At 36.5% G+C, this 26,164-nt stretch overlaps 1 protein-coding gene across 12 annotated transcripts in view; it reads left to right on the forward strand.

Annotated features, from left to right (window-relative positions):
• Nucleotides 1-25,659, forward strand: part of LOC310738730 (uncharacterized protein) — a 34,221-nt gene extending 8,562 nt beyond the window's left edge. Inside the window, exons 1-20 of one of the 12 annotated variants that reach the window (XM_083564037.1) lie at nucleotides 3,739-4,165; nucleotides 9,436-9,557; nucleotides 12,995-13,103; nucleotides 13,483-13,698; nucleotides 16,788-17,135; nucleotides 17,736-17,972; nucleotides 18,414-18,509; nucleotides 18,789-18,923; nucleotides 19,337-19,435; nucleotides 19,750-19,956; nucleotides 20,233-20,337; nucleotides 20,635-20,787; nucleotides 21,130-21,297; nucleotides 21,744-21,917; nucleotides 22,092-22,181; nucleotides 23,026-23,109; nucleotides 23,413-23,531; nucleotides 23,698-23,806; nucleotides 24,023-24,186; nucleotides 24,675-25,659. In XM_083564037.1, the coding sequence (XP_083420163.1) occupies nucleotides 13,588-13,698; nucleotides 16,788-17,135; nucleotides 17,736-17,972; nucleotides 18,414-18,509; nucleotides 18,789-18,923; nucleotides 19,337-19,435; nucleotides 19,750-19,956; nucleotides 20,233-20,337; nucleotides 20,635-20,787; nucleotides 21,130-21,297; nucleotides 21,744-21,917; nucleotides 22,092-22,181; nucleotides 23,026-23,109; nucleotides 23,413-23,531; nucleotides 23,698-23,806; nucleotides 24,023-24,186; nucleotides 24,675-24,786 (2,511 nt within the window). In that variant the 5' untranslated portion in view covers nucleotides 3,739-4,165; nucleotides 9,436-9,557; nucleotides 12,995-13,103; nucleotides 13,483-13,587 and the 3' untranslated portion in view covers nucleotides 24,787-25,659. Of the gene's footprint in view, nucleotides 1-3,733; nucleotides 4,166-6,259; nucleotides 6,395-9,435; nucleotides 9,558-12,994; nucleotides 13,104-13,482; nucleotides 13,699-16,787; nucleotides 17,136-17,735; nucleotides 17,973-18,413; nucleotides 18,510-18,788; nucleotides 18,924-19,336; nucleotides 19,436-19,749; nucleotides 19,957-20,232; nucleotides 20,338-20,634; nucleotides 20,788-21,129; nucleotides 21,298-21,743; nucleotides 21,918-22,091; nucleotides 22,182-23,025; nucleotides 23,110-23,412; nucleotides 23,532-23,697; nucleotides 23,807-24,022; nucleotides 24,187-24,674 lie in introns of those variants that run through there. The other 11 variants (XM_083564039.1, XM_083564033.1, XM_083564029.1 and 8 more) reach the window with 11 other exon arrangements.
• Nucleotides 25,660-26,164: the final 505 nt, after the last annotated feature.

A 26,164-nucleotide genomic window follows, 5' to 3' on the forward strand; every position in this document is an offset into this window, starting at 1 on the left:
CTACTTATTCATAAGGATGATAACAGAATTTTGGCTAATAAATTATTTACTTTCTTTTTTTTTTTTTCAAGGAAAATTACAGATTGACAGATATGATTGCGCAATGTGTCGCAGATTTCCCTGATATACCTGAGGTCATTCGTTTTGTTTAAACATGTCACAAGTAATACCTTCATAGGTTTCATCTTGATTAAGTTTAGGGCAGAAAAAGCCACACCTTTCCCACAAATTGTCTAAGCTTTCTATCTGTTTTCTTTGCACCACTGGGAACATTTTCACACTTCACAGTACAATATGGAGTATGACCGCCAGGCACTTATGTGGTGTGATCACATTTTACCACCATTCTCTTCATATTCCATAGGTTTTTTATTTTATTTTGTACAGTTGGAGGATGTGGAGACTTATTATGAAAACACAGAAATGGTATAGCTGAAATGACATATTACAGACTGTATTATTTAATAAGGTCATTAATGCACCATAATAACATAAAAAAAAGTAACCAACACCATTATTAACTAATGCACATTTAACAGATTATTAAATGCTAAAAATGTAAACATTAGTTGGTTTATGGAAATCTTAAACATAAACCTTAATGCCGCTGTGATTTATCGTTAAAACCAATGTCAATTAAAACATGTGCTAACCTAAATGTTCTACGTTAGTTAAACATTACATTAAGCTGCTTATGCTGTTTGGTAATGTTAATTCATTCATTAATGGATGTTAATATAAAACTATTACCACTGAAGCAAATAAATGTTTTATCTTTAGCTGTGAATTACTCAGACTTCTGTCAGTGAGTTCAGTCTATATCACCCTCTATATCCTGCATTATTCTGAGTACGGTAGATCATTTGAGAAAAGCAGTTTGGCAAGGATTGTGGATGTTCTTTAATAACTAACGAAATAAAAAATAATTGTTAGACCCCACTAGCAGTGAGTTCAGAAATATTGTGCAAATAATACTTATCATCTGTTTTGCATTGGGAGGTAAAAAAAGGAAGCTTTGCTAAATCCAGCTGTCCACTTTGCAAATAGGAATACATTTTCACACTCAGTGTTCGTGAATTCTTGGCAGCTGAAGATAATGACAAGTCAACAAACAACCAACATGCTTTTCCAGCATGGTAAAAGCTGCCACGGAAGACTGCAAGAACAACAGATCTGTTTTGGGAATGAAGTTGAGTGATTCATCATTAGAAAGGCCTGGAACACTTTGGATGAGAGAACGACCGAAATATGTAGCCAGATTGTCCCGTGGCTAAATCTGCAGTCTGGATCTGAACACAACAAAACAAGTGATGAGATAAACGACTACTCCTGTCCAACGGAAGGAAAACAGGAGGGGTGCAAGGCTTTTGGCTACACGGTGTGATTAATACACTGACCAATAGGATCTGAAGTTTTTAGTACAGCATGGTATGTGCTTAAAACATTAAATGCTGTAACACTGCTGTGGCCATACGGGTGTTTAATTATTTGTTTAGGAAACTGCTATTAGTAAGAAAAGATGGAATAGTATGCTGTGTAGTTAACCTTCAGTAGGGAGAGGCCATTTACAATCATAAACTAGACTTTGGCATCTCGTGTCTCCTAGAAACAGTGAACAAGGGCGTTTTCTGGAATTTGTTCGGGAGGTGAAGTGACTTTTGAAACAAATTCCTCTCAGCTGAGTTGTTTTGTCTTAGCAACAATCATATATGTTGCAGTATGATTCCATGAGCCACTGGTAAAGCTGAGATTTGGATGGCAGCCACTCAGACCAGGCATGTTTAACTGTAATATGGCAATGCCAACAACTAAAACAAAGCCTGGGTAGTTTCACTTTCAGTAATGAATTTTAAAAGAAATGGATTTTTTTTTTTTTTCCCCAAACCATTGTCTAAACATTTCGCAAATTAAAATATTTACACATTAGCTGGTTTAACAGGAGGTTACGGTGACCTAAATAATAGGAAAATGCTATCTCGGAAACTGAGATGCTTCGTGATAAGATTATGGCCTGTTTAAACCATCGCAGCGATGTAATGCAGTTTGTCCTAAGGTATGAAACACCAGCACTAATTGCTTCCATTAGTAAATAATCAGATCTGCCTGAGAAGATATTAGTTGTTGGACTGGCTTGTGAAGTCACCAGGTCAAATATCTGACATGGCTGAAGAAAATGATGCCATGACACACATGACGCTGAGAACATGAAGATTTATGTCATCATAATTAAGAATATGCACATGAGTAAATTATAAATACTCTACCCATTTTATCTTATCATGACTGTAGTTATTTGTAAATATTTAATATTATAGTTAATATAATGTCCCCATAATGTCAGATTCGCCATGTCCGATAAAAGAGCTTACAGAAGATATAAAATGAATGGCGTTAATGAAATCACAGAGCGGTACCGGGCCGCGACCGGCCGCAAAGAGCTTCATAATTTCAATGATAAAAGAAAAAGTGCTTCTACATCATTTATGAGTCGCAGAACGCTGAAACCCGCCGCAACATCTGATGCATTTTTTATGCGCACGTTCCCGCATTTCACACGCGCGCACACGTACATCAGCAGATCTGTGGCATTATTGTTAACAGCTTTTGCGTTTGGCCATAACCTCTGCCATCTTGTTTACTCCACCTACCAATATTGTGGTAAGGAGCATAACTTTTCCTCAGATGCTTGATTCACCGTCTGCTTGATTCACTCCTCACTATGACCATGCACTAGATGAAGATCAAACTTAGCCACCAGTGTTATTATACAGCCACAAATGTTAAGGTCCCAACAGTTTGGGTATTGATCATGTTCATCATCCAGTATCATCAGCTCCTTAGAAGTACAGACAGCAACATTCATGAAGTTATTAGGTTAGATCCAGAGCATCCAAAATTGTTTCAAGCAAAACAGGAAAGCTTCACAAGTTCCGAAGAACGTTTTTGTTCAGTTTTGACTCTTTTTGGATCACAGAAAATCAGAACTTGTTAAAAAACAACTACTTATTTTTATATAATCTTACAATCATGTTCATTCGGGTTTGACAGCATCCAGTTTTAAAAGTGGCAATAGAGTTTTTGCTTTGTTTTGTTTGTTTGATGACGCAAAAGTGTGCGCTCATACTAAATGTACGTTACCATAAAATGGTGCAATCTGTATATAGAGAACTTCCACTAGCGGACTAATTTTACGTCTATAAATTGCACAACATGTAAAAAAAAAGGCCTATCTTGAGTACAAAATAAAAGTGAGGCAATGCAGGGATTACGGCTTTATTGTCACATTATAAAGGTTAAATCGTTTTTTTTTTTAAGAACTGACCCTTTTATGAATGAGGGGCTTTTCATTTAATACAGTTGGTAAGAAATGTGCAATTTCCAATTCTTCACGATCCCCTGGACTCGCACATAATCGTCCAGCCTCCAAAAATGCACTGACTCCAGCCCCTTTTAAATATTTCGGTACTGAGTCACTCTCATACACTTTTCTCCTCTGTCCCACACACTGTCAACTTCCTCCACACACCCACACCCACACCCACACCTCGCCTGCTGGAGAGACTAGATGTTTTCTGAATGCTGCACTGATTGCCGACACTGCCCCACCCTCACACACCTGTTTTTTTTCCCCTCGTAATCCTTTTCACCTGCATGCCAGCAGATACAAATGAGTCACTCGGTTGCATTAGGAGTTGCTTCACTTCACACAATTGCAGTACAGGTAGATCAGAGCGTCATATTTTAAGGGAGAAAAGTTCTCAGGATTTGTTTAGGGGTTGATTTTATTTTCTTAAAATTTGTACATCTTTCCTGCAAGAGTAGTTTTAAAATGGTAACATTTACACCCAGTGATAAGCTGATGAGGTCAGCATAATGATTTAGCTCTTAGTATTCATAATAAACATTAGAGTACAGTAGCTGTGGATGCTGATGATTGATTTTGAACCAAAAGGCATCTTTAAAACTTGATGGTTACTTTGACACCCTGTGCATAATAATGTTCTCCTATGTTTACACATGCATAGGGACTGGAAAAACTAGTTGTTTAGCCCCCACCCTTCTTCTCCTCCTCCTCCTCCTCCTCCTCCTCTGCTGCACTTCATTTCGCCGTTGATCTGTTAATTTCTTTCCTCCGCTATGGAATAGGCACAATGAACCTGAGCAGGTAAGACATCACCTGGTGTGAGTTAAATTGTTCATTCTGCAATCATACATGACTGTTTTATCATTAGAGAAGACATTATTTCAGTATTCTAATCCTAATTCTAATAAACAGTGTCAAAACTGTACATGGTGTTTTGGAATGATGATCAATATGTCCTGGATGATTCCTCACTCCTCGGCATTTTCACACACTTACATGCTCCGAGGCTTTAGAGGTTGGTTTTGGCTAGGTTTCAAACACATGAACTCATTTCTAGTTTACCAGAACATCAGACACTTTAATAAAACGCCCATCTTAGCGTTCCTTTGTCAGATTTTGACGTTGGGTACATGTGTTGCTTTTCTTTAGAGTGCCATCTCATAGAATGCTACACTACACAGTCATAACCGGACACGTAGGTTTTCACTTTTCACTCGTCTTTGTTACACCGAATCTATTTACCAAATGTTCTTTTAGCCTTTCTTAGCAAAGTACAATCTAACATGAGCTCTTATGTGACAGTCGTTTTTTGGGACGCACCCTTGCTTTAGAAGCTAAAACAGGAACGTTATTATTTTAAATCACCCATGCCCGTGTGTTTTTTTTGTTTTGTTGCCATGAAGAATTTGGGTAAACTTCTTGATCAGAATTTGCTGATAAAAGGATATGTTTATAGTAGGCACCGTTTGAGCTGTTCGCCTTAAAAATCATTTAAACAAACAGCTTGTCTTCTATGAGATATAAATATAAAATATATATATTTTGAAATGTGCATGTGTTTATTAGAGTAAAGGTAATGTGCTTGATTCATTTCAGGGCAAGGGTTAAAGGAGGTGTGCATACACTAAAACTGTCTTATCAGTTATGCAATATAGATTTGAGTTCGTTTGACTGGTATCTGCTGATATGCTTGTATACTTTTAAACACCTATTCATGTAGATTAATGCAGCCCGTTTTTGTGTGATAAAATTTTGAAGTTAATATTCGGCCTGGTTTTTGCGTCTGTTTCTGGGCGGGTGTCATAGGTGGACGGTTGCATACGTGTCAGTCTTCATACTTGCATGTAACACAAATGTTCGTTAAAGGACAGACAATAAAACGCTTAAACTTAAATCTCGCATTTCACTTCAGAGTAATGGAGAGGATCAAGAGAACAAAGAAAGACAGCTATTAAGGTTTAAAGCAAACCAGATTAGTTTTCTTTTATAACACTAAGGTAACGTAATGTAACGTCGTAAATAACCTGAACTGAACATAGTCTTTAGTTTTATGGTTATTTAGTTCCATGTTTCTCTTTGTACCAACAGTGTATGAGAATGTTCTCACTCTTCTCCATCTTCCTGAACATCAGCATTTTTTTCCACATTATAGCCCTGTATCAGAAATCAATTAGATTCAAATATTACTCTGAATCTTTTGACAACACCCACTTACTAGAAACGCCTCCCATCCTCAACCAGTGAGGATCACTTGTAGACTGGTTCACACGCAGTATCATAGATGCTCTGTTTGGATTTTAGATCCGTATATACCAGCTTATCAATGTGCCACCCATAAAGCCACTTTCTGTCACCACACAAATATGTTTGAACGCAGTTGCAAGGATAAATCACGAAGAATATAAGACTTTGTAGTTCACCATCATTTCTAACCACCTGAGTTATTTCCACTTCCAAAAGAGGGTGTTTGACTTTACAACATTGCTGAAGAAACAATCTTGTTTTGGTGGGCACTCTGTCGTGTGTGTGTGTGTGTGTGTGTGTGTGTGTGTGTGTGTGTGTGTGTGTGTGTGTGTGTGTGTGTGTGTGTGTGTGTGTGTGTGTGTGTGTGACTGGTCAAAGTAAAAACATTTATACATGATACAATAGACTTCTCATTATAATAGTAACTATACTTATTAACTTTACTGTCAAGGAAATGATATAGAAATATAGTTGAAAGCTCTTCTCACTTGAGAGTACACACACGCACACACTCTCTTACATGAACTTTAAACACTCACTTTTAATCCTGTCTCTCTTGTCGTTTTAACTCTCCCAGGGGAGAATAGAGAATGATCAATCAAGCAGACAACACACACACACACACACACACACACACACACACACAGGGTTGACTTGTGAAGGAGGTCACATTTTCACCCACAGCAACAGGACAGAATGCTAAACACTGTCGTAAGCCAAAATCTCCCCCGAACCCAGTCTTTATGCACCATGAGCGCCTGCAGCTTTCCCTCTGCCTTTGAGTTTGTAAGTAAACGTTCATATAAATACTATATTGTAACCCTCCTGTCAATTTTTTTTTTCTCCTTTCCTTCTTCTTATGTGTTGGATGATTAGTGTAACAATTTTGAAAGTAACTAGTAATGATAGAGGTGTTTTGTATGTTTGCACAAAGCTTTCTTAGTGAAATAATCTTTTCATAGGGTGAGAGGAAATTAGCAGCAGGCAAACAAACATGAACAGGAGGCTCTCCGTGTCAAACATTCTTTAACATGGCTGAGCGATTGTGTTTTTGTTTTGTTTTGTTTTTTTAATGTTTCAATTCATGTTTTGGAATTACCTGAAATGCACTACATGTTGATTCAGGTTTGCTTTTTTCTGTCTAATGTTGTTCAATTTCAGGCGGTGCTTGAAAGGTCCCACATGTCCTTTATGAATGCCTTTTCTCATGAAGGATTAGGACGAGTCTGGGAATTCCTGCTCTTTAAAAACATCAGCTCCTTCAACACTTCCCATGTTTGCTTAGTCTGCATTCTTTTTTTTTTTTTTTTTTACCAGTTTTTAATCATCAGTTTGTTGCGTAATATGTATTTTACCAGAAGTTCTAGTAATACTGCATGAGGGTTGATCTGATGGGGTTTTCGACCTCCTGTTTCCCATAACACCTTACAGGAGTCACACCCATGTCCTAGCTTGGGGGAATCTCTAAGCTTTTACTGGAAAATAATTGATATGCTTCCAGGTACTGTTTGGTTTTTTTTTTTGATTGTTTGTTTAGAAAAATTACAAGCTTTCCACAAAATTCCTCTATTCAGTCTAACGTTGCTAACGGTATGTATCAATGTATCGTCTCTTTTGGTATTAGTGTTTTTGGTATAGCAGATCTTAAAATAATATTTTGGCCATCAGTGGCTGTCAGAACAAATCCAAACAAACCTTTTTTTTTTTTTCATAGATATCACCTTGCTATGTAAACAGCAAGGAATGTACCCAATTTGTGACAATCTTTCCACTTAGATCTCAGCACAAAACTACATTGAAGACATGTAAAGTTGTTATCTCGTTTTGGGTAACTGCGCATGTTTGCTAGCAAAATAACATGTCAACAGCAACTCAAACACATTCATCAATTTCATCCAGGAAAAGAGATTCTTCATATTATGGTTTTAACCACACAGTGGATTGCATAAATATTCACCCCATTGAACTCCTTTTGTGTTGGAAACCTGAAGGCTTTCCCGAACCTGGAACTGAAATGGACCTCACTGGGAATATATACATTTATAGCATTTAGGCAGACACCCTTATTCAGATCGACTTATATTTATCATATTCATACATCTAAGCAGCTATGGAGTTAAGAGCCTTACTTAGGGGCCCAGGAGTGGCTTCTGGGTGTGACTGGGATTTCTCACAACTTTTATATCCAAAGTCCAATGTCTTAACCACTAAGCTACCACCTCTCTCATGGTATTATATGTGTGGTTTTATATGTCAAAGTATTAGCTTTTCTAATAAAAAAATTATCACATTTTATCGGTAGCTGATTATTGATTTAAGACACTTTTTTAAATTTAGGACACAGATTCTAAATCTATTCACTAAGCTGCATCTAAACATTTGACATGCCCTGTTTAAAGTTTTCTATAAGTTGCACTACAAGGATTTTCAACACAGGCAAAAGGAGTTTGTTTGTCTGGTATTTTGCTTGCAAGAAAAAATTGTGAATTTATTGTGATACCTTTTCATTTAAATAAGTAACGCATGTATCACAGTAAGTTTATCAACGCGCAATTGCTAAAACTCATGTTTAGCATAAAGTGGACATGACTAGTCATTTATCTCACCAACACTTGTTTTGTCGGATGCAGGTCCAGACCGCAGCTTGTAGATGTAGCCACAGGGCAAATTGGCCGTACATTTGTCTTTTTCTTTCCCAAATCGTTCCAGGCCTTTTCACATGATGAATCACTCGAACTCATTCCCAAAACAGATCTGTTGTTCTTGCCCGTCTTCCGTGGCAGCTTTTACCGTGCTGGAGAAGCATGTTGGTTGTTTGTTGAGCTGTCATTAGCGTCAATTGCCAGGAATTCATGATAACCGAGTGTGAAAATGTATTCCTGTTAGCAAAGTGGTCTGTTGCAATTAGGAAAACGCTCGTTTTTCTTTTACATTCATTTGCCAACATTTAAATCTTCCAAACTTGAGTCTGTTACATGCTCAGAGCATGACGTTACATCTACCGGCATGTCTCCTTTTCAGGACAGGCAGACTTCCTTCATCATGACAAGTACTTGGGACAAACAACCTAACCTTTAATCTGAACAATTTAATGGGAAGCCATTAGGATATTCAACATTCCTGTAAAATATACGGCATCATAAAAGTTCATATAAACAAAGCCAGTGCTGTGTGATTAGGATATTTAGACAGATTTTAATATAATACCAGGATAGAATAGCTACAGTACTACATGGATATTCTCAGTTTTAAAAAATGTTGTTATTTTATCAAAATGTTGCTTCAGTAGAGACCTTGGGGTTTTGGTGGATTCTCCAAATCTGAGCAATAAAAAAACAGCTTAAATCCACTTACACTTGTTAAAGTAAAGCGAAAACACGAAACAGATTGCAGATTGTGCAGATTGACGTGGCCTGTAGCCGCCTGTCACTTCCATCTGTAGGCTGGAACACTATTGTGGCCAAAATTGCCCACATAATGCATTACTCATTACATTGTGTTTTTTAAGCATTTAAATTTTAAATCTGTGCCTTCTGCTTTGGGTCCTTTGGATTGGCAAAACACCTGATGCATGTTTTTGTGAATCAAGAGGCTATAATTATGTTGTGTGCCAGTGATCAACACAGCATATTTGTGTGTGTTTAGATTATTATATGAAGTTTTACTTTTTTTTTTTTTTTTTTTTTTTTTACCATACATTATAAATGTAAATTTGAATATTCTGAGAAATGTACATACCTGACTCTTTTGAGATTGTCAGATACATAAGCTGTTGTTTTTTTGTGTTGTAATTATTTTTAATGGTTTAATTTTGTAACATTGGACAGGTTTTTCCAGAGAAGATCAGTGACAGTGCTGGGAATTTGTGGAGTCTCATTACCCAGAGTCACCTCAGATTAATTACCCTGCAAAGAGAGACAGAACGGGAGATTTCGCACGTCAGTCAACAGTAAGTACTCACGCACTTCCTTACACTCTGTTATATGCATGTACATAATGTACATATTCATGCAAACATATACACCTGGACATGCCCTCCTGTGGACAGTAGCTGAAAACAATCCCTAGCTGCATTTGTGTGTTCCCTTCTTCTACGACAGAAGTCTGTATTTATTAGCTATTGTGTGCTTAATGGGGAATAGAAATTTAATATTTCAGGATTGCATCTGTAATTACTTGTCACATGTTATTTAACTGCAAGCATTAGCCTTTTGTTCATCTGTTCTGGTTTGATGCAGATTGTCACGCAGGGTTTTTTACTTTCTGTTTCTGTGGTAAGGAAACCTGAATAGACCTGATCTAAATGTTCTGCATTGTGGCATTGTATTATAAGCACAGAGCTTCTCCCATCCTACTGTGCCTTTTTAAATGCACTTTGGTATTGTAATATGTTCTAACAAGACACTAGGTCATGAAGTCAATAGAAAGGAGAATATCAACTTGTCCTGGGAGCCAAACTCTCATGCAAATGCAGAAACGCACCTCATTTAAATCAATTAAACCTTAAAAAAAAAAGATCAACACTTATGATGACATCAAACACACAAAAATATCTTTCCTTCAGAATTACCACAACCTAATAATGAGTTCAGAAAGTAAATTAGAGCAATGCAAAGAGAATGGAAAGTGACATGCAGTGAAGAAAGTGAGATCTCTGAAGATGATACTTATCCTGACATGGACTTGTCAGTCAGGTTACATCCAAGTCCTCCACCCACATTCTAGATGATTTGTTACCGGTTTGTTTACATCAGATTAACAGAAGAGATGTGCTCTCTCCCACACAAACACACACTACGCTTTTTCATTCTCTTTTATACACATGCATATACACACATTATATATATATATATATATATATATATATATATATATATATATATATATATATATATATATACACACACACACACACACACACACACACACACACACTTTCTTTTTTTTTTTCCCTTTTTTTTTTTTTTTTTTTTTGCAACTTATTTCAACAATCATATTGGTTGTGTGTAACTTGTACACTACTGTCGTTTTTAAATATAGTTTAGTTATCACAAGCCACTGTTCAGAGAAATTAAGAGGAAATATCCAGCATAAGATTTTTAACCACTCATCAGCAGTAAGAATCAGAGGACCAGATTGAGAATCATAAAAATATAGATATACAAATGCTTTGTATTCAAGATAAACCTCTTTGAATAATACTAGACAGGCCAATGTATGTAGAACGAAAGGATGATGACAAACTAATGGGTCAAGCAACGGTCACTAATATTTTTTGTTGATTTAACTAACAATTGTAGCAGCTTGAATGAATGAAGACGTCTACAGAAACATGCCAATGATCCCAATCATCATGCAGGAAAATAATTATGCAAAACACACTCTTAACCTAAATAAGGACTTTATCAGGGGGAAAGTGTAAGGTTTTAGACTGACCAAGTATAAATAGACCTTAACCTATTTGAAACATGCATTTTCCCCCTAAAGAATAAAAAACTGTGGTACAAGCATGGAAAAGAGTCACAAATGAGAAATGCATCATTGGGGTTGTCAGTAACAGGTTAGTTATTACAGTCAGAATATTCACCCAAATATTAAATGTTAATTATTTTATATTATTTTTAATGTGTTCTTGTACTAAAATGGTTTGGTAGTCTGCCTCCAGCATTGCCTTGTTCTAACACATTTGGATGTTACCAAGAAATGAAACTGAAATTAAGATTAACTGTTTAATGTTCTGATCTCAAACAAAAATGTCTTTGTTCAGGATCACTATCACTGAACTGAACATTACTGTAAGAGAGAACTGTTTTACCCTGGGACTTCTCCACATGCCTACCAGACACGTGAAGGCATGTTGGAGAACATAATCCACTGATAAAGGGTGTGTCTTTTTTTACCTGTTAAATCCAGGGTTATTTTAAAGACTTTAGCTTGCCAAGTAATTGTACGTACATCACCGCAGGTTCCAGTTTAGTGTTACAACATGAAAACTTATGAGATTTCTAAAGATGACATTTAAAACCCGTGTTAATGTGTAGTTTATGACCAAATAGATGACGAGTTATCACTTGTCAACAAAATTTTTTGTGAATTCAGTAATGCATGATTAACTTGATGATATAAACAGTTTACTTAGTTTGATTTCTTTCTAAAGCAAACGCAGCACTTTTTCCTTTGTAACAGGAAGCTTTCACCTGTATAAGTACGTATATGGTTTGCAGATACTTCAGAGGAAGGACACGTAGTTTTTAAATGTAATTTAACAGATGGGTGACAATGGAAAAACATTGTTCTAGATGTCCAACTGCTAGTATGGTTTTAGGCTTTATTCTCTCTCTCTCTCTCTCTTTCTCACTTTTCTTTACTTTTTGCTCTCTTGGAGGTTTTATATCCCTTTAGTAGACCCCAGAATCAGCTAACTCAACATATTTTGCATCATTAGCATGCAACTTCCTCCTTTATGTATTTGTTTTAGGCAGGGGCAAGGAGATTTTTTTATTTATTTTTTATGTTTCCTATGTCTGCCAGCCTGTCTTTCTGTCTCTGTTTCTGTTTCTTACTTTCTCACTGATTTACTCATTCAACTTGTATGGTGAGGGTTGTATAGCTAAAAAAGTGCATTTTAATTATAAAATACTTAGTACAACCAAACGTACATAAAATAAGAATAAATACAATTTAGGAATTGTAGGGAAGGCTCTGCACACTGTTGCACATCTGTCATAGGCTTGTATAACGGCTGCATTCCTCCCTCCCTGAAGAGATTAGCAATATGGGTAAGTGTATGAAAGCCAGTGTGGTAACCCTGCTTAGGAAATATGAGAGAGAGGGAGAGTGAGAGCTCGAGCAAGCGCTTGTGTTGAAATACAGCTGTGCAAGCTCATTGAAAGCACGTGGAAAACTCTGCGTAAAGGGCAGCGTGGGAAAGTGGAGGAGGTTTTTAAAACCTGGTGAACGTTTATCATCATTCTGCATTCTACGTTTCCTGTACCATAATTAGTTATGTGAGATCAGAGCCATTTTTATGCTTCACTAAATTCTATTGCACACACGCACGCACGCACGCACGCACACACACAGAGAACCTAAAGCAAAAAGTATGCTATTTTTAATAACAAAACTGCAATGTTTTCTGAGTGTGCATCTCCCTCTAGTGGAGGCTCCATGAAATATATTCATGAGCCATAGTCTGATTAATGACTTTTTAAAGCCATGACCTACTCTCATTGTGCTGAATCTTACAAAAATCTATATTATATGTATAAGAATTACAGCCATCTCCTACTACAATAGTGCAAGATTTATGGGTAGAATGTCTTACTGTGTGTGTGTGTGTGTGTGTGTGTGTGTGTGTGTGTGTGTGTGTGTGTGTGTGTGTGTTAGACTGACATCGGTGCGGCTGCAGAAAAAGGTCCTGAATTGTGAAACAGCAGCTTCAGAGAGTCTGCACACTGACGCTCAACAGAGAAACGTAACGTCAGAGACCAGCACTGTGAGTAAAATACACTACATTACCAATCAGATATAAGCTCCTTTATTTCTGCATATTTTACTACTGTACTTACAAACACTATTGATTAATTACGGTTGTAATTAATAGTGGGGTGTGTGTGTGTGTGTGTGTGTGTGTGTGTGTGTGGGGGGGGGGGGGGGTAGAGCACAAGAGTGAAAAGAGCAGAAACACACACCCATTCTGACACGTTCCAAAGGTCTTGGTGCTATCTAAAGATTAGATTGAGTGTATTTATCAGACACTAATTTAAATTTGTTTAAATTTTGTTATAAATGTTTCAGGTTTAGCTTTATTTATTTACCTGAGAATGCTTGAGCTTCTAAACAATGCACTTTTGTTTATTTTTTCTGTCTTACAGTGCTTCTCTGGGAGCAAACATCACCTCCAGAAGTGTTTTGTGGGAATAGCGGCCCACGCAGAGCAGCTTCATTTTCGTGAGCAGGCTCTTGTTGCCCTTCTGAGCATGCTTGGGGAAAACATCCAGAGATACAGAGAGGAAAGCACTAAACTTGACCACCTGACGAATAAACTGAGTAACGGCATGCCAGGAAAGAGTCAAATGGACACCCGAATGGTAATTTCCTTTTTCATACTCTATGTGGCAAAACAATTGTTTTCCACAGGTTTTGTATAACAAAATCATTGCAGGATCAGCACTGCACAGCGAGGCACTGACGGAATCTCTGCTGAAGTACAAATGCAGACTCCAGGTGCCTACTTTTGTGGTTAGATGAATGAAAAGACTTCCAAATGGTTTGCTGGCATTTAATTATAGATATGGAGACTTGGGTATATGCAGAACTCTAACTTTCAAGTTCAACTCATCATGTTGATGAATGAGTAAGAGAATGACTAAGGTCTCTGGTTCAAATGATTTTCATTTTCATGGATGATGGAATTTCCAAGCACATTTTATTAATAGGAATTTCAATGAGTGGGAATTTCTAGTGTGCTGTGTTGTTTTGTCAATTGTGTTAATTGACTTTATTTTAGAACCGCCTCATGTTTCAAGGTTGTTTAATCCCTGAAGATATAACGATCAGTCTTAATCAGTCTTTCTTTGATAATTTTTTAGGTGGACATTTCAATATATTCCTTTGTTTTATTTTAAAGCATTTTTTTTGCATTTTATATGCTGAAATCTGTCAAGGAAGCCATTGCTAGTGGCACAGTAAATGTAGCGGTGAATGTTAAGTCTGGACAGCCAGAGACAAGTTTAATTCAACGCTCTACATAATTTATCACCTTTGTGCATCTATTCACCTAAAAAAAAACAACAACCTGGCATTCAGTGGTGTGCACTTATTGCACAGGTGAAATAGGACATTGCTCTCAATTGCATTTATTCTATTATAGGTAGGGCCGTCTGAGGAGTCGGATAATATTTGGAATATAATTGCAGGGTTTATGTAGCTTTGTTTTGGGTAGGATGAGGGTAAATGGGTAAATGGATATTAAATTCCACATTCAACACGCTTAAGCATTACAACACGCTATGTGAGGTTGATCACAGTAATTTAGGTCAGGACACATTGAATTCAGCACCATATGTCGCTTCAGCAGGCCCCAAAGGAACACACAGAATACACACACTTGCACACATAAAGTGTTTCAACTGATTACCCTATCCTCAATGTGAGTGTGCGCATGCATGTGTGCGGTTGCCGTGGGAATGAGACAGATGTACTGTAATGCCCTTTTCCCCCTAATTGGGACTCTTCAGCCCATCAGCGAACTGAAGGCCTTTCGCCAGAAAAGCACCCAGGGAGAGGTGCATTTTGGGTAATCACACATTCAGCCTCTAAACCAGTGACCTCTTCTCATTCACATTGGGATTATAACAGTAACAGAAGATTAGTGTAGCTTGCACTCAGTATATTCTTTCTTTTTTTTTTTTTATAGGTTTTGATTTATTTGGATCAAGGATAAACGATGACATGCTTGCCGTTATTTATGAGATCATATTTTAGGAGAAAAGTAATCACATTAAAGTCTAGATTAAGCGATTATCCCTCTTTAAATACACTAAATGATGCGCTGAAGCCGGCCCTCAGGGAACGGTCTGGAGCGCATTCCCATGATTCCCTGTGCTTTCCCTGGGGACGGAAGCTGTGCGAGTGTCTGGATTATGCTGAACTCTCTTCATCTGTGTAACTCACTGGACACTAGCCAATTTGGAGATCTTGGATTTACACAATTATCTTTTGTGTGTTTATTGGCTTTTTGGTGATTGGATGTGTGTTTTGATCCATGTTTGGCACATTTATTGTCACCAGATGTCAGGTTCAATCAAACGAAGGTTCATTTTTTTAAAGAGAGAAGGAGATGGGGAAATAGATGCAGGTCATTATATATTTAGACTTTTTTGTTTTTGAATCTGTCTCATCCCTTTAATCATGCAATACTATATGATAATGCAATTACATTTGGCAGAACAGCACATAAATTCATCCTTCCACATGCTTAATTTTGCAGCTTTTCCAAACCAAAAGCATGCAGTTATTATAACATGTAACAAAGTTTATAAGTAAGAAAAAAGATATTTATAGATCTAGAGAATTAGTGTGTCTTATCTGGATGCAATTGAGTTGAGTTTTCCTATACCCAAAGCTATGTTTCCAAAGCCACCTGTGTGCGTGTGTGTCTAGGCTGTCATTTTACCTTAACATCCTTTTTTCTCAGGCGTACCTGTGTTTATTCAAACCGCTGACATCTCACAGCTCCCTTTCTAATTTGACATTTCTGTGCCGATCCACTTACGTGTTTTGTGCTGTGAGCGTGTGTCATGTTGACATGTTGTCAACTTGTCTTAAAGCGTAACACCATAGCACCTATGGTGTTTGGGATTATTCAGCAACAGCTTGCATGAGGATATCAGCTCAGTTTTGCTTGTCAGCTCATAACTAGAGCTTGAGTATCACTGTCAGTTCAATTACATTTTATTTATACAGTGCTTATAACAATATGCACTGTCACTTTACAGCTTTAAAGAAATCCTCTTGTAGATTTAGATATATATAAGGAGCAAGCTAGAAGCAACAGAGGTAAAGAAAATCTCAAAGAATGGTGATACTAGATTGTGGGATTATTAATTTTTACTATGTTAAAATGTTCTTCAGCATCTTGTAAACAATAATTCTTGTTATTTCATGGCTGTTCTTATGTACAAGTCTACATGATCCAGGTGAGAATATCCACTGAGGCAAAGTGGGATTTTTTTTTTCCATTGTAGAGACTGGGGGTAAAAATTAGAAAAAAGAAAAAAGTGGGATTGACACCATTGAAAATCAATAGCTCACCTGTCACGCAGGTGGAGATTTAAAGTAAAATGTTTTATGTGAAGCCTCATGTGCAGACAGGTTGTCACCTGAGTTTTTGTTTTCTTTCCATATGCTTATTGTCTCAGTTTTTTGAATAAAGAGTCAATCTGACAACTGTAACATTTTATAGCACATGCAGACAGGCAGATAAATGGCAAACTAAGCCACTTGTGTTGCTTTAGGGATTTCTGTCTAAGTTAAATGATCCAAATAATGTGATGATGTAAAAAAATGTTTTATCATTTACAAAACCATTTCATTTACTATATTTGTTTAAAAAAAAAAAAACACACAAAGCAGTCTGTTGAATTCCACTTGAAATGTAGATTGGTGTATTTCTCAGGAAACAAACAGGCAGGACATGTGTAGCTCAAAAAACAGTGCCGTACACTCAAATGGACTTGACGCAGTAACCACTAATAACATGGAGGACGAGAAGAAGAACTGCAGAGAAAACATGAAGGCCTCATCGATGAAAGCAACCTGTCTCACACGATCAGGCAGCGTGAAAGTCCTCATCCACAAGTTCTCCTCTTCTGAAAGCAGTGGGCAGATGTCACCTAGTGTTTCTCCATCACAACAAAGAAAAAATGCAAAAGAGAGCGACCTTCCGGCTGTAACAGTAACCTCCCCATCCGGACAGTCAAACAATGTTTCCAATGGTCCCAATACACATTCATACTCCGACGGGGTAAGTGTGCGTGCAGTTTGCCATACTTGACCGGGCGATCCGTGTTCACTCCGCATGCAAGAGCTGCAGCGTTTTGTCACATGCATGACCTCCACACTCTTCAACGCTGCCACCTGTGTCTGAATGCATTTGCATCGCTTATCATCACACCACTAACCTTCATGTGCCATGAATGTGTGTTTTGAAACAAATTATCAAATCACAATTTATTACTATTATTGTATTGACACGCTTGTATGTTTTTTACTGCATGGGTTCGCTCGTGTCTACGGAACATTTATATGTCTCTTTAAGGACTTGTGTGAGTTTTCATGCAGATGGAGCTTCATAAATACATGGATTCTTGGACTAATTAGCTTTTTTGTTTGTTTGTTTGTCTCACTGTATGCTACAACTTTGTCTAAAATTCAACAGCACTTCTCTCATGGCTTTGTTTGCACATGTTGTTACTGCTTGCTTCTGGAATAGTTTTTTGCTTTCTCAATGCACAAGCTTGTCGTATGTTTTGTCCTTTGTGTGCATCCAAGCTCTCGAACATGAAAACACACACAACTTTTAAAGCACATTTTAATGATTTATCTTTCTTTTTTGGATTTTCAGTTTGACCTAGAAAATGGCCCAACAAGCCCTGAGTCCGAGGATCCACTTACCCCTAAAGCGATTTACAACCCGAAGTACCAGATGTTTCTAGGATCCGATACGATCAGAAATGGTGCTAGTGGACCGGGTGGACCCACTGACATCAGTACCAATGGAACTCTTTCCAAAACTAACATGTCCCATTGGAAATCAATGGAATCATTGACTTTGAAAGACTGGGACAGTGGTCCCACCAGGGTAAGTGGATGTTGTGTATGTATATGTTAATTAAACCTTTGTTGCCTGTAATTCTAAATATATATATATATATATATATATATATATATATATATATATATATATATATATATATATATATATATATATATATATACATACATACATGTATTAGTTAGCATTTAGGGCTAAAATGTGAGATCTTATTATGCTTTCTTTCTGTGTAAAAATTCCATTCCTGCTTTTTATATCTGTAAAATAGCTACTTTGTTAGTATCCACTGCAAAGCAAACAACCACAAATGCAGTGGTTATTCATGTGGCTTCAGATGTATAAAGTAGATAAGTATATATAATATTATATATTGCCTTTTTATTGTGCTGTTCAGCAGATGAGATTTGCTCCTTATTATTTAATTGACAGTGTTTTTTGTTTTTGTTTGTTTTTTCTCCCTTTTCATAGACGGGCAGTTCTGAGGTGACTGCAAGAGTTTTTAACAGCCCCTACTCAACCATCTCACTGGATTACAACCCTGTAAGCCGAATGTCCGAGTACAAGGTACACTTATGTGCACTTTATTAAAATTAAGATATGTGGATATTTTCTAATGTACACATTTTTGTTGCATAGTTTGATGTAATTGTGGTATGTGCCTAGTATTAAATTTAATAGACTGGTGGTAATCAGTGGTTAAAAGGAACCTCATCTGAGTATCATTTAAATAAAAACTGTATAAAGCTTTTTGTTTTTGAATAGGGAGTGCATTTATATTATTATATAATACTATAAATAGATGGTTTGGTGATGATTCCTGCATTAACAAAACGGTTTGTGTAGATGCCAGAGAGGAGGTCTCCAACATTGTCTGAGATGAATTTATTCAGTTTAAACCGAAGCCCAAGTCCTGTGAACACCATGAACGCTCCCCGTGCACGATACACTCCCTTTGATACTCTCACCCGGAGACAAGGGGTAAGAGCTTTGGCTTTCTGTTTTTACATTATTAATGACTCTATCAAGTAGTACATAAAAATATGCAAAAATGCATACAGGATTAAAATTCCTCATAAAACCTGCAACTAAATTAGTGCATTAGTTCAGAGAAACTATTCTAAAGAATTGTCACATAAAATTTTTTCTTTCTTAAATAATAATAATAATAAATATAATTAAAAATAACTCTCATAAAAATTTATATAACGCCATGTAGCAGTATTACATGTGATATCAAATATAAAATATTTTAAATTAATTGCACTTTAACTCGCTACACCTAATGCTGATGAAATGGGTTTTTTTTTCAAAGTATTTGTATGTGTTCTTTGAGCAGTGTTTTCTGATGAGCAGCTTGTTGTGAATTTAATTATGTTTATTATATTTCTCAGCAGCAAGCCCCTCCATCACAATTCTTACTGAGGAGCAATGTGCCAAACAAACGGGATTACATTGAAGAGCTGACCAGACAGCTAGAGGAATGTCAGAGAGTAAGTAAAAGACAAGATTTGACACTGAAAAAATTAAAATATTAAATACACATTCAGCTATTGTTCAGAAAATAAATGGGATACCTTTCATCACTGGACATCATAACTGATGTCTATGAAGAATAATAATAGAATTGCTTGTTTAAAGTAATAACACTTCATTGAAATAATTTTGCACAAGCAGTAATTGTGTGGCAACTGTATGCCATCTCTGCTATTTAAAAAAAAAAGAAAGAAAAAGGAAACTGTTCTTTGCTTTCACACTGGAGGAATTGGATTTATTTCTAACCATGTTATTCTTCTCCTCATTACAGAGAAACCAGTTTCTGGAGGCAGAAAGCATTGAGCTGGAGAAGGAAAGGACCCAAATTCGTTTCGAGATGCGAAATTTGCTGGTGAATAATGAGGATCTGCTCCGTATGAACACACAGCTACAGACAGAAATGAAGAGGATGAGAGACCGACTTGTCGAACTTGAGAGCGACAACAATGTTATGGTGGAGCGTTTCAAACAAATCGATGTAAGAAATAACTATCAGATTTTAGCCAAATCTATAAAACACCTGTTCATTACCAATTGTTAATTTGTTTTGTTTGTTTTATTTTTATAAAATGATTGTAATGATCTATGCAACTAATATTCCCGATGTTCCCTCTGTAAAAAAAAATAACTATTCAAATCAGGTGCTCAGACACATAACATAGTTAAAGAACTACATAATATATGCAATACTCATATGCTCAAATAAACATTATGTGTCTGTCACATGGCTTACTTGTGTGTGTTTGTTTTGCAGGTGGAGCTGAAAGAGGCCCGAGAAATAATGGTGGAAGCAAACACTCAGGAATATGCCTTCAACTTTCTGCAACAGTCACTTAAAAACAAAATACAGGATGCAGAGGTGTGTGTGTGTGTGTGTGTGTGCATGTGTGTAGGGAATTAATTTTATATATTAAATTTTATTTAACTTTTTACATTTATAATTGTATTTAATTCTACAAATATATATATATATATATATATATATATATATATATATATATATATATATATATATATATATATAATTCTAATAAAAGATATTTATTATATGAGGTGCATGAAACACAATATTTTTTGTGTATAATGTACTGTATGGGAGTAAATTTTGACTACTGTTGTGTAAGCAGTTTTATTGACTGTATATATGTGTGTACAGGAAGCTCTGGAGAAGCAGACCACGCGTGCACAAGAGCTGTCTGAAAAGCTGTGGCTGGCTGAGAGGAATCTGGAGGAAATGGAGATTGAAAAAGAAAACAGGGGGAAGAAAGCATTAGAGCTCAGCAGCACTGTAGATCGACTGGAGACTGAGGTGAACATGCAGACACATTCACACACGTGCAGAAAATGTGTGCTGTAATTTCTGTTTAATAAACAACCTGTTAAGAAAACACAAATGACAAAAATTAGCAACTGTTGCTTTTAGAACATTCTGACAGTAGGGAGCGCTGCAGCACCCTCAGAAATTTCATCATAACTGCACAATCTTATATGTATATATTTCTACATTGCTCACACGCACACCTACAGTACAGTAAATTTTATGTGTGATGGAGAAAGATTAAGGAAGATTTCATGAACAAAGATTGGTGCAATGATCTACAACCAATACACAGCGGCTCATTTTTACTTTGTGTATGTGTTTGTGTGTTAGCTGGCAGAGGCTCTGCAGCAGGCAGCTCAGTCAAGTACTGAATTGAGTCTACAGCAGAAACTCAGAGTAGACACACGGCTGAGAGTGGAGGAGCTGGAGGAGTGTGTGTTGGAGAAGGAGCAGGAGATCATGCGCTTACAGCAGATCATCAGCCGCCTACAGGGAGAGGTATTCACATACACACATGCACTGCTTGGAGAAGGAGGATTTTTGCACAACACTTACACTTTGAGGGCTGTGGGTTCAATATTGGAGTACAGAATACTTGCAAGTGTTGAAACAAAATGAAATATTCTAAAACGCATATATACCATTATAATATAAATACAAAATAATTGGCACCACAAAAAGAACTTTTGGATTGTGGTATAAACAGTTTAAAACAGTATAAAAGTAAACAGTAAAGACAAATCCTATGAAACTCAAACTTGTGAAAATGTAAGGCAGCTTCCTTAATAAAAAGTGATAAAGTATAAAGAATATAGTACTTCCTCGATAAAAATACAATTTCCTTCAATGTAGACAATTACATTCACCCTCCATATCCAATTCTTTACACCGAAATTCTCATAAGAGCTGTGTGTGTGTGTGTGTGTGTGTTTGTGTTTGTGTAGGTCTCAGATAAGCTGTTGGATAAGGAGCAGTCTCTAGAGAATGAGATCCAAATGAGGGAGAAAATTCAGCTTCAGTGTAAACAGGCTGAGAGAGCAGTGGAGGATTTACAGATGGAACTGAACACAGTCACACAGACCAAAGATGATCTGGGCAAACAGCTCAAACAGGCACAGGTAACATACACACATTCCATTCTTAATATAATATTCTTGTCCTTTAAGTGTGCATATATGCAAAAACTATTTTCCAACTGATGACAAACTAATTCAAATGACCTCATCACCTCGCATATACACACAGTCAAATCCTACAGCGGTTTAATGTGTGTGCTTTGTGTGTGCTTTTAGGAAAGAATCATTGATCTGGACACTGACCTGGAGGAATTTCACGAAAATGAGCAAAGACTTGTTGCAAAACACAAGCGAGCTTTAGAGCAGGTCAATACATTCTAAAGCTGTGTTTTGTTTGATTTGTTTTTATTATGACGTCCATATAAATGTTCTCAAATTATTGTTAAAAAAGGACAAATGTTGGTAATTATTTGTTTGCATTTTGGACAGAGAATTGTTTAAAAAAAAATTTCCCATCAGCAATGTCAATTCATCTTGAATTTTCTATATTGTGTCTGTTCATTGAGTAGTTGAAAGTGTATAAAATTTTGTGCATGTAGTTTTCTGAAAGATGTTTGGAGAGAGTCTGCAGCAATAAAAGTCTAGTGGGTGGAGCTGGATCTAATCCAACTCCTTCCTTAACCCTATCCATGACCCCTAATCCCCACAGTGGTGTACAATTTAAAACCACACATGGTGGTCTAGTGGTTAGGATGCGGCGCTCTCACCGCTGTGGCCCAAGTTTGATCCCCGGTCAGGGAACCAACCCCAGCCATTAGGGTTGCACAAGTCTTAGTGACGGTCCCAAACCCGGATAAATGGGGAGGGTTGCGTTAGGAAGGGCATCCAGTGTAAAAACATGTGCCAAATCAAACATGCGGATGGTCCGCTGTGGCGACCCCTAATGGGAGAAGCCGAAAGAAAGTTTATCTAGCCTGAGGAGCTGGACCTGCTGACTTTATCCCCTGATATTTCAAGTGATATATTAATTATGAGCTACATAGCAAGTCAAAGGAAAAAATTGTACAACAACTGAAGGGGTTAGTTGTGTAGTTTTTTGCTGGACTAGGTAGTGATTTAAGGAATTAATTTATTGTATTTTATTTATTATAGAATTTTGCCTTAAACTGTTAAAAATAAGACTTATGGTTTTTGTTTTTTTATCTTGCAGTTCGAACAGATTCAGTTGAAACTGATAAACGAAAAGGACTTAAATGATCAGCTGGAGTGTGAGAAACTGATTCTGGAGAGACAGGTATCTACATATACATATGATTTTACTTTAGATAATAACGTGCAGGTAAATTAAGTGTAATGATGAAATGCAGAGTCATTGATCAGTAATAGTCAGTTATCAAACACATACCTCAACACATGACATCTGTGATATTGAGGTTTAGTTAATAAATGTCTAATGAATTAGAATGTGATGTATCAAGTGCATATGTGGTGTTGTTTAATAATATATTATTATATTGTATTTATAATATATTTATTAAATGATTTAATAATAATATTGTGTTAATTACTTGTGATGTAATGGTTATTTTATTCACAGGTACGAGAGCTGCGAAGTGAAATCGAGGAGCTGCAGAACAACAGAGTTCAGGAGCATGTGGTCACTAAAGCAGAGGCCAGAGCTAAAGAACTGGAGAATATGCTGAGAATGGAAGAAAGGTAACAAACACACACACACAAACACTAAAACACAACATTCTGTGTCTATGTACACACATACATAAACTTAATATACACAATTAGATTGTAATTAACTGCCTGCAGAAAGTTCACTAACGTAAACATGTGCACTCACTTATATTATAACTCTTATGTTTCTCTGCAGAAGTAAAGTTGTACTGAACAACACCATCAGTAAGCTGGAGAGGAAAATTAATGAACTGAGTGATCAGATGGAGGACGAGCACAAGACCGCTAATGAGCAAAAAGACCTGGTACACTCTTTACACTGTATTTATTCATTTTTACCACTAGATGGCGCTCGTGGAGTTAAGTTGAATATATGATCATTGGGATATAAATATATCATATCACAGTGGTGGTAGGAAGTAGGGGTTTGAGTGCAGGGTCAGCCTTGATACGATACGATTGTTTCATTGAGTGATTATGGATTTGTAAATTAACAAATTTTCTGTTTTGTGTGTGTATAGATGACTCAGAGAATGAGATCTCTGAAAAGGCAACTGAATGAGGTAGAAGAGGAGGCGAGTCGCCGTGAGGCTCAGTTCAGACACACACAGAGAGAGTTAACAGAGGAGAGAGAGTCCACTGCACGATTACAGAAACAGCTGCTTGACCTGCAGCTACACATGAAGTGAGTTATTCCATATACACATATGTGATGTACACACGCTTTTATTTTTCTGTTGTCTCTGTTGCATATAATCATTGTGCCTGGTGCCAACAGTTTAAGTTCCTCCCAATTGATCCAGAGTATAATTAATAATATTAATAATGATGTGCATAATTAATACATGTTCATCTAACTCTGATTACCAGTCAAATGTCCCAACAAGTACAAACCTGTAAAATATTTATATCCTTGTGGGGACATTCGGTTTGCACCAAGATATATAAACAGGACCCCACCCCCTGTTCACAGCTACAGTATGTGTTTCTGTGATATGAAATGTACCTTAAACAGAAATGTGTGCTACTAAAGTTTTTGTAGTAACTGATTAATTATATAAGCAATAATTATAATTTTTCTTTTTTCTTTTACTTCAATATATAAAATGCCTTTACAAAGCCTAAATATATTTTATGAACATATTCCTTATTTATGATTTTTTTTTTTTGTAGGAGAAAGGAGTCAATAATGATGAGGCAGTCGCTGGATACCTTAAAGCTAAAGTTGTCTGATGATGAAGAAGAGGAAAAGAAGCCTGCTGAGACCAATTCAGGCCAGAATTGAGAGAGAGAGAGAGAGAGAGAGAGAGAGAGAATGTGATTGGTGAATGTATAAAACTAGTGAATGTTTGACAAGTAGAAATACCAGTTGCAAAAACATTTACAACAAACTAAAGCTCCAGCAAAACAAAACTATCCAAATGTGTCATTAATTTTAATAGCTGGGATCTAACCAGTCTTTATAACTGGGAAAGGAAACTTCTGTTTGTTGGTGGGTTATTTTTTTTATAATCGACTTTTACATGGACAGTGTTTTTAAGTCTAGACAATATGCTTAACTGCTACATGTTTTGCAGGGGTAAAGAGGTAAATATGTTCTTGCTGCCAGACATATCACATAAAGTGATTGAGCAATGTGCACGCCTTGCACAATTTTATTTTTTACTGTATAGCAGAAAGATTTAACTATTTAATTACTTTTTTTTCTTCTTCCTTTTTTTCTGTCCTACAGAGGTGTACATGCTATAAGAATAATGTAAATACTTTTGCGAACATTAACCAATTAATTGTTCATTGAAGATTGTATGGCTAGGCATAGAAGCGTGTAAGCAATTAGTTTTGAACTATTTTATATAAGAACTATAAAGAAACTAAACCCTGTTTTTGTGCTGTGATTTAAGGCTATACATTTAAATTAGAAATATTTAAAATTTCAGGTTTGTAATAAAAAAAAAAAGTGAATAGTTTTTATTAGTTAAACTGAAATCCTCATATGAAGGGTTACATTTATATCTTGTTCATAGACCAATTGTTCAATCCACATATTAATCATCATTTTAGGATTGTGCTTTTATGCGAATGAGATCTTGTTGGTGTATCCCAAATAGCTTTATTTAATAAACAAATAAACAGTCATTTGCATTTCCGAGAGCTATAATCCATCGTTTCTAGACTTGGATTATTTCGGCCAAATATGCTAATGTTCATTATAATGAATCATGAATTTAATTGTAATGTAAATATACACTGGCTTCAATTCAGTTCAATTCAGTTTCATTCAAATCCTTTCTCTAAAAGGAGCTCATTCGCTTGAATATACATGGAAAAAAAAAATGTTTTCCCAAAGCAAGCATTGTTATAAATGTGTGTGTGTGTGTGTTCATACTAATTATTCAAATATGGTCGTACTATCCTGCTGTAAAAATGAAAAACAAAACCACTAAGACCAGCATGGATTTCTTGTTGGTCTGAGCTGGTGTGTGTGTGTGTGTGTGTGTGTGTGTGTGTGTGTGTGTGTGTGTGTGTGTGTGTGTGTGTGTGTGTGTGTGTGTGTGTGTGTGTGTGTGTGTGTGTGTGTGTGTGTGTGTGTGTGTGTGTGTGTGTGTGTGTGTGTTGGTACAGATTTAGTTTGGCCAGAATATTCTCATGCTTTTAGCAACACA

This window comes from Silurus aristotelis, assembly GCF_946808225.1.
Source record: "Silurus aristotelis genome assembly, chromosome: 16".
Lineage (NCBI taxonomy): Eukaryota > Metazoa > Chordata > Actinopteri > Siluriformes > Siluridae > Silurus > Silurus aristotelis.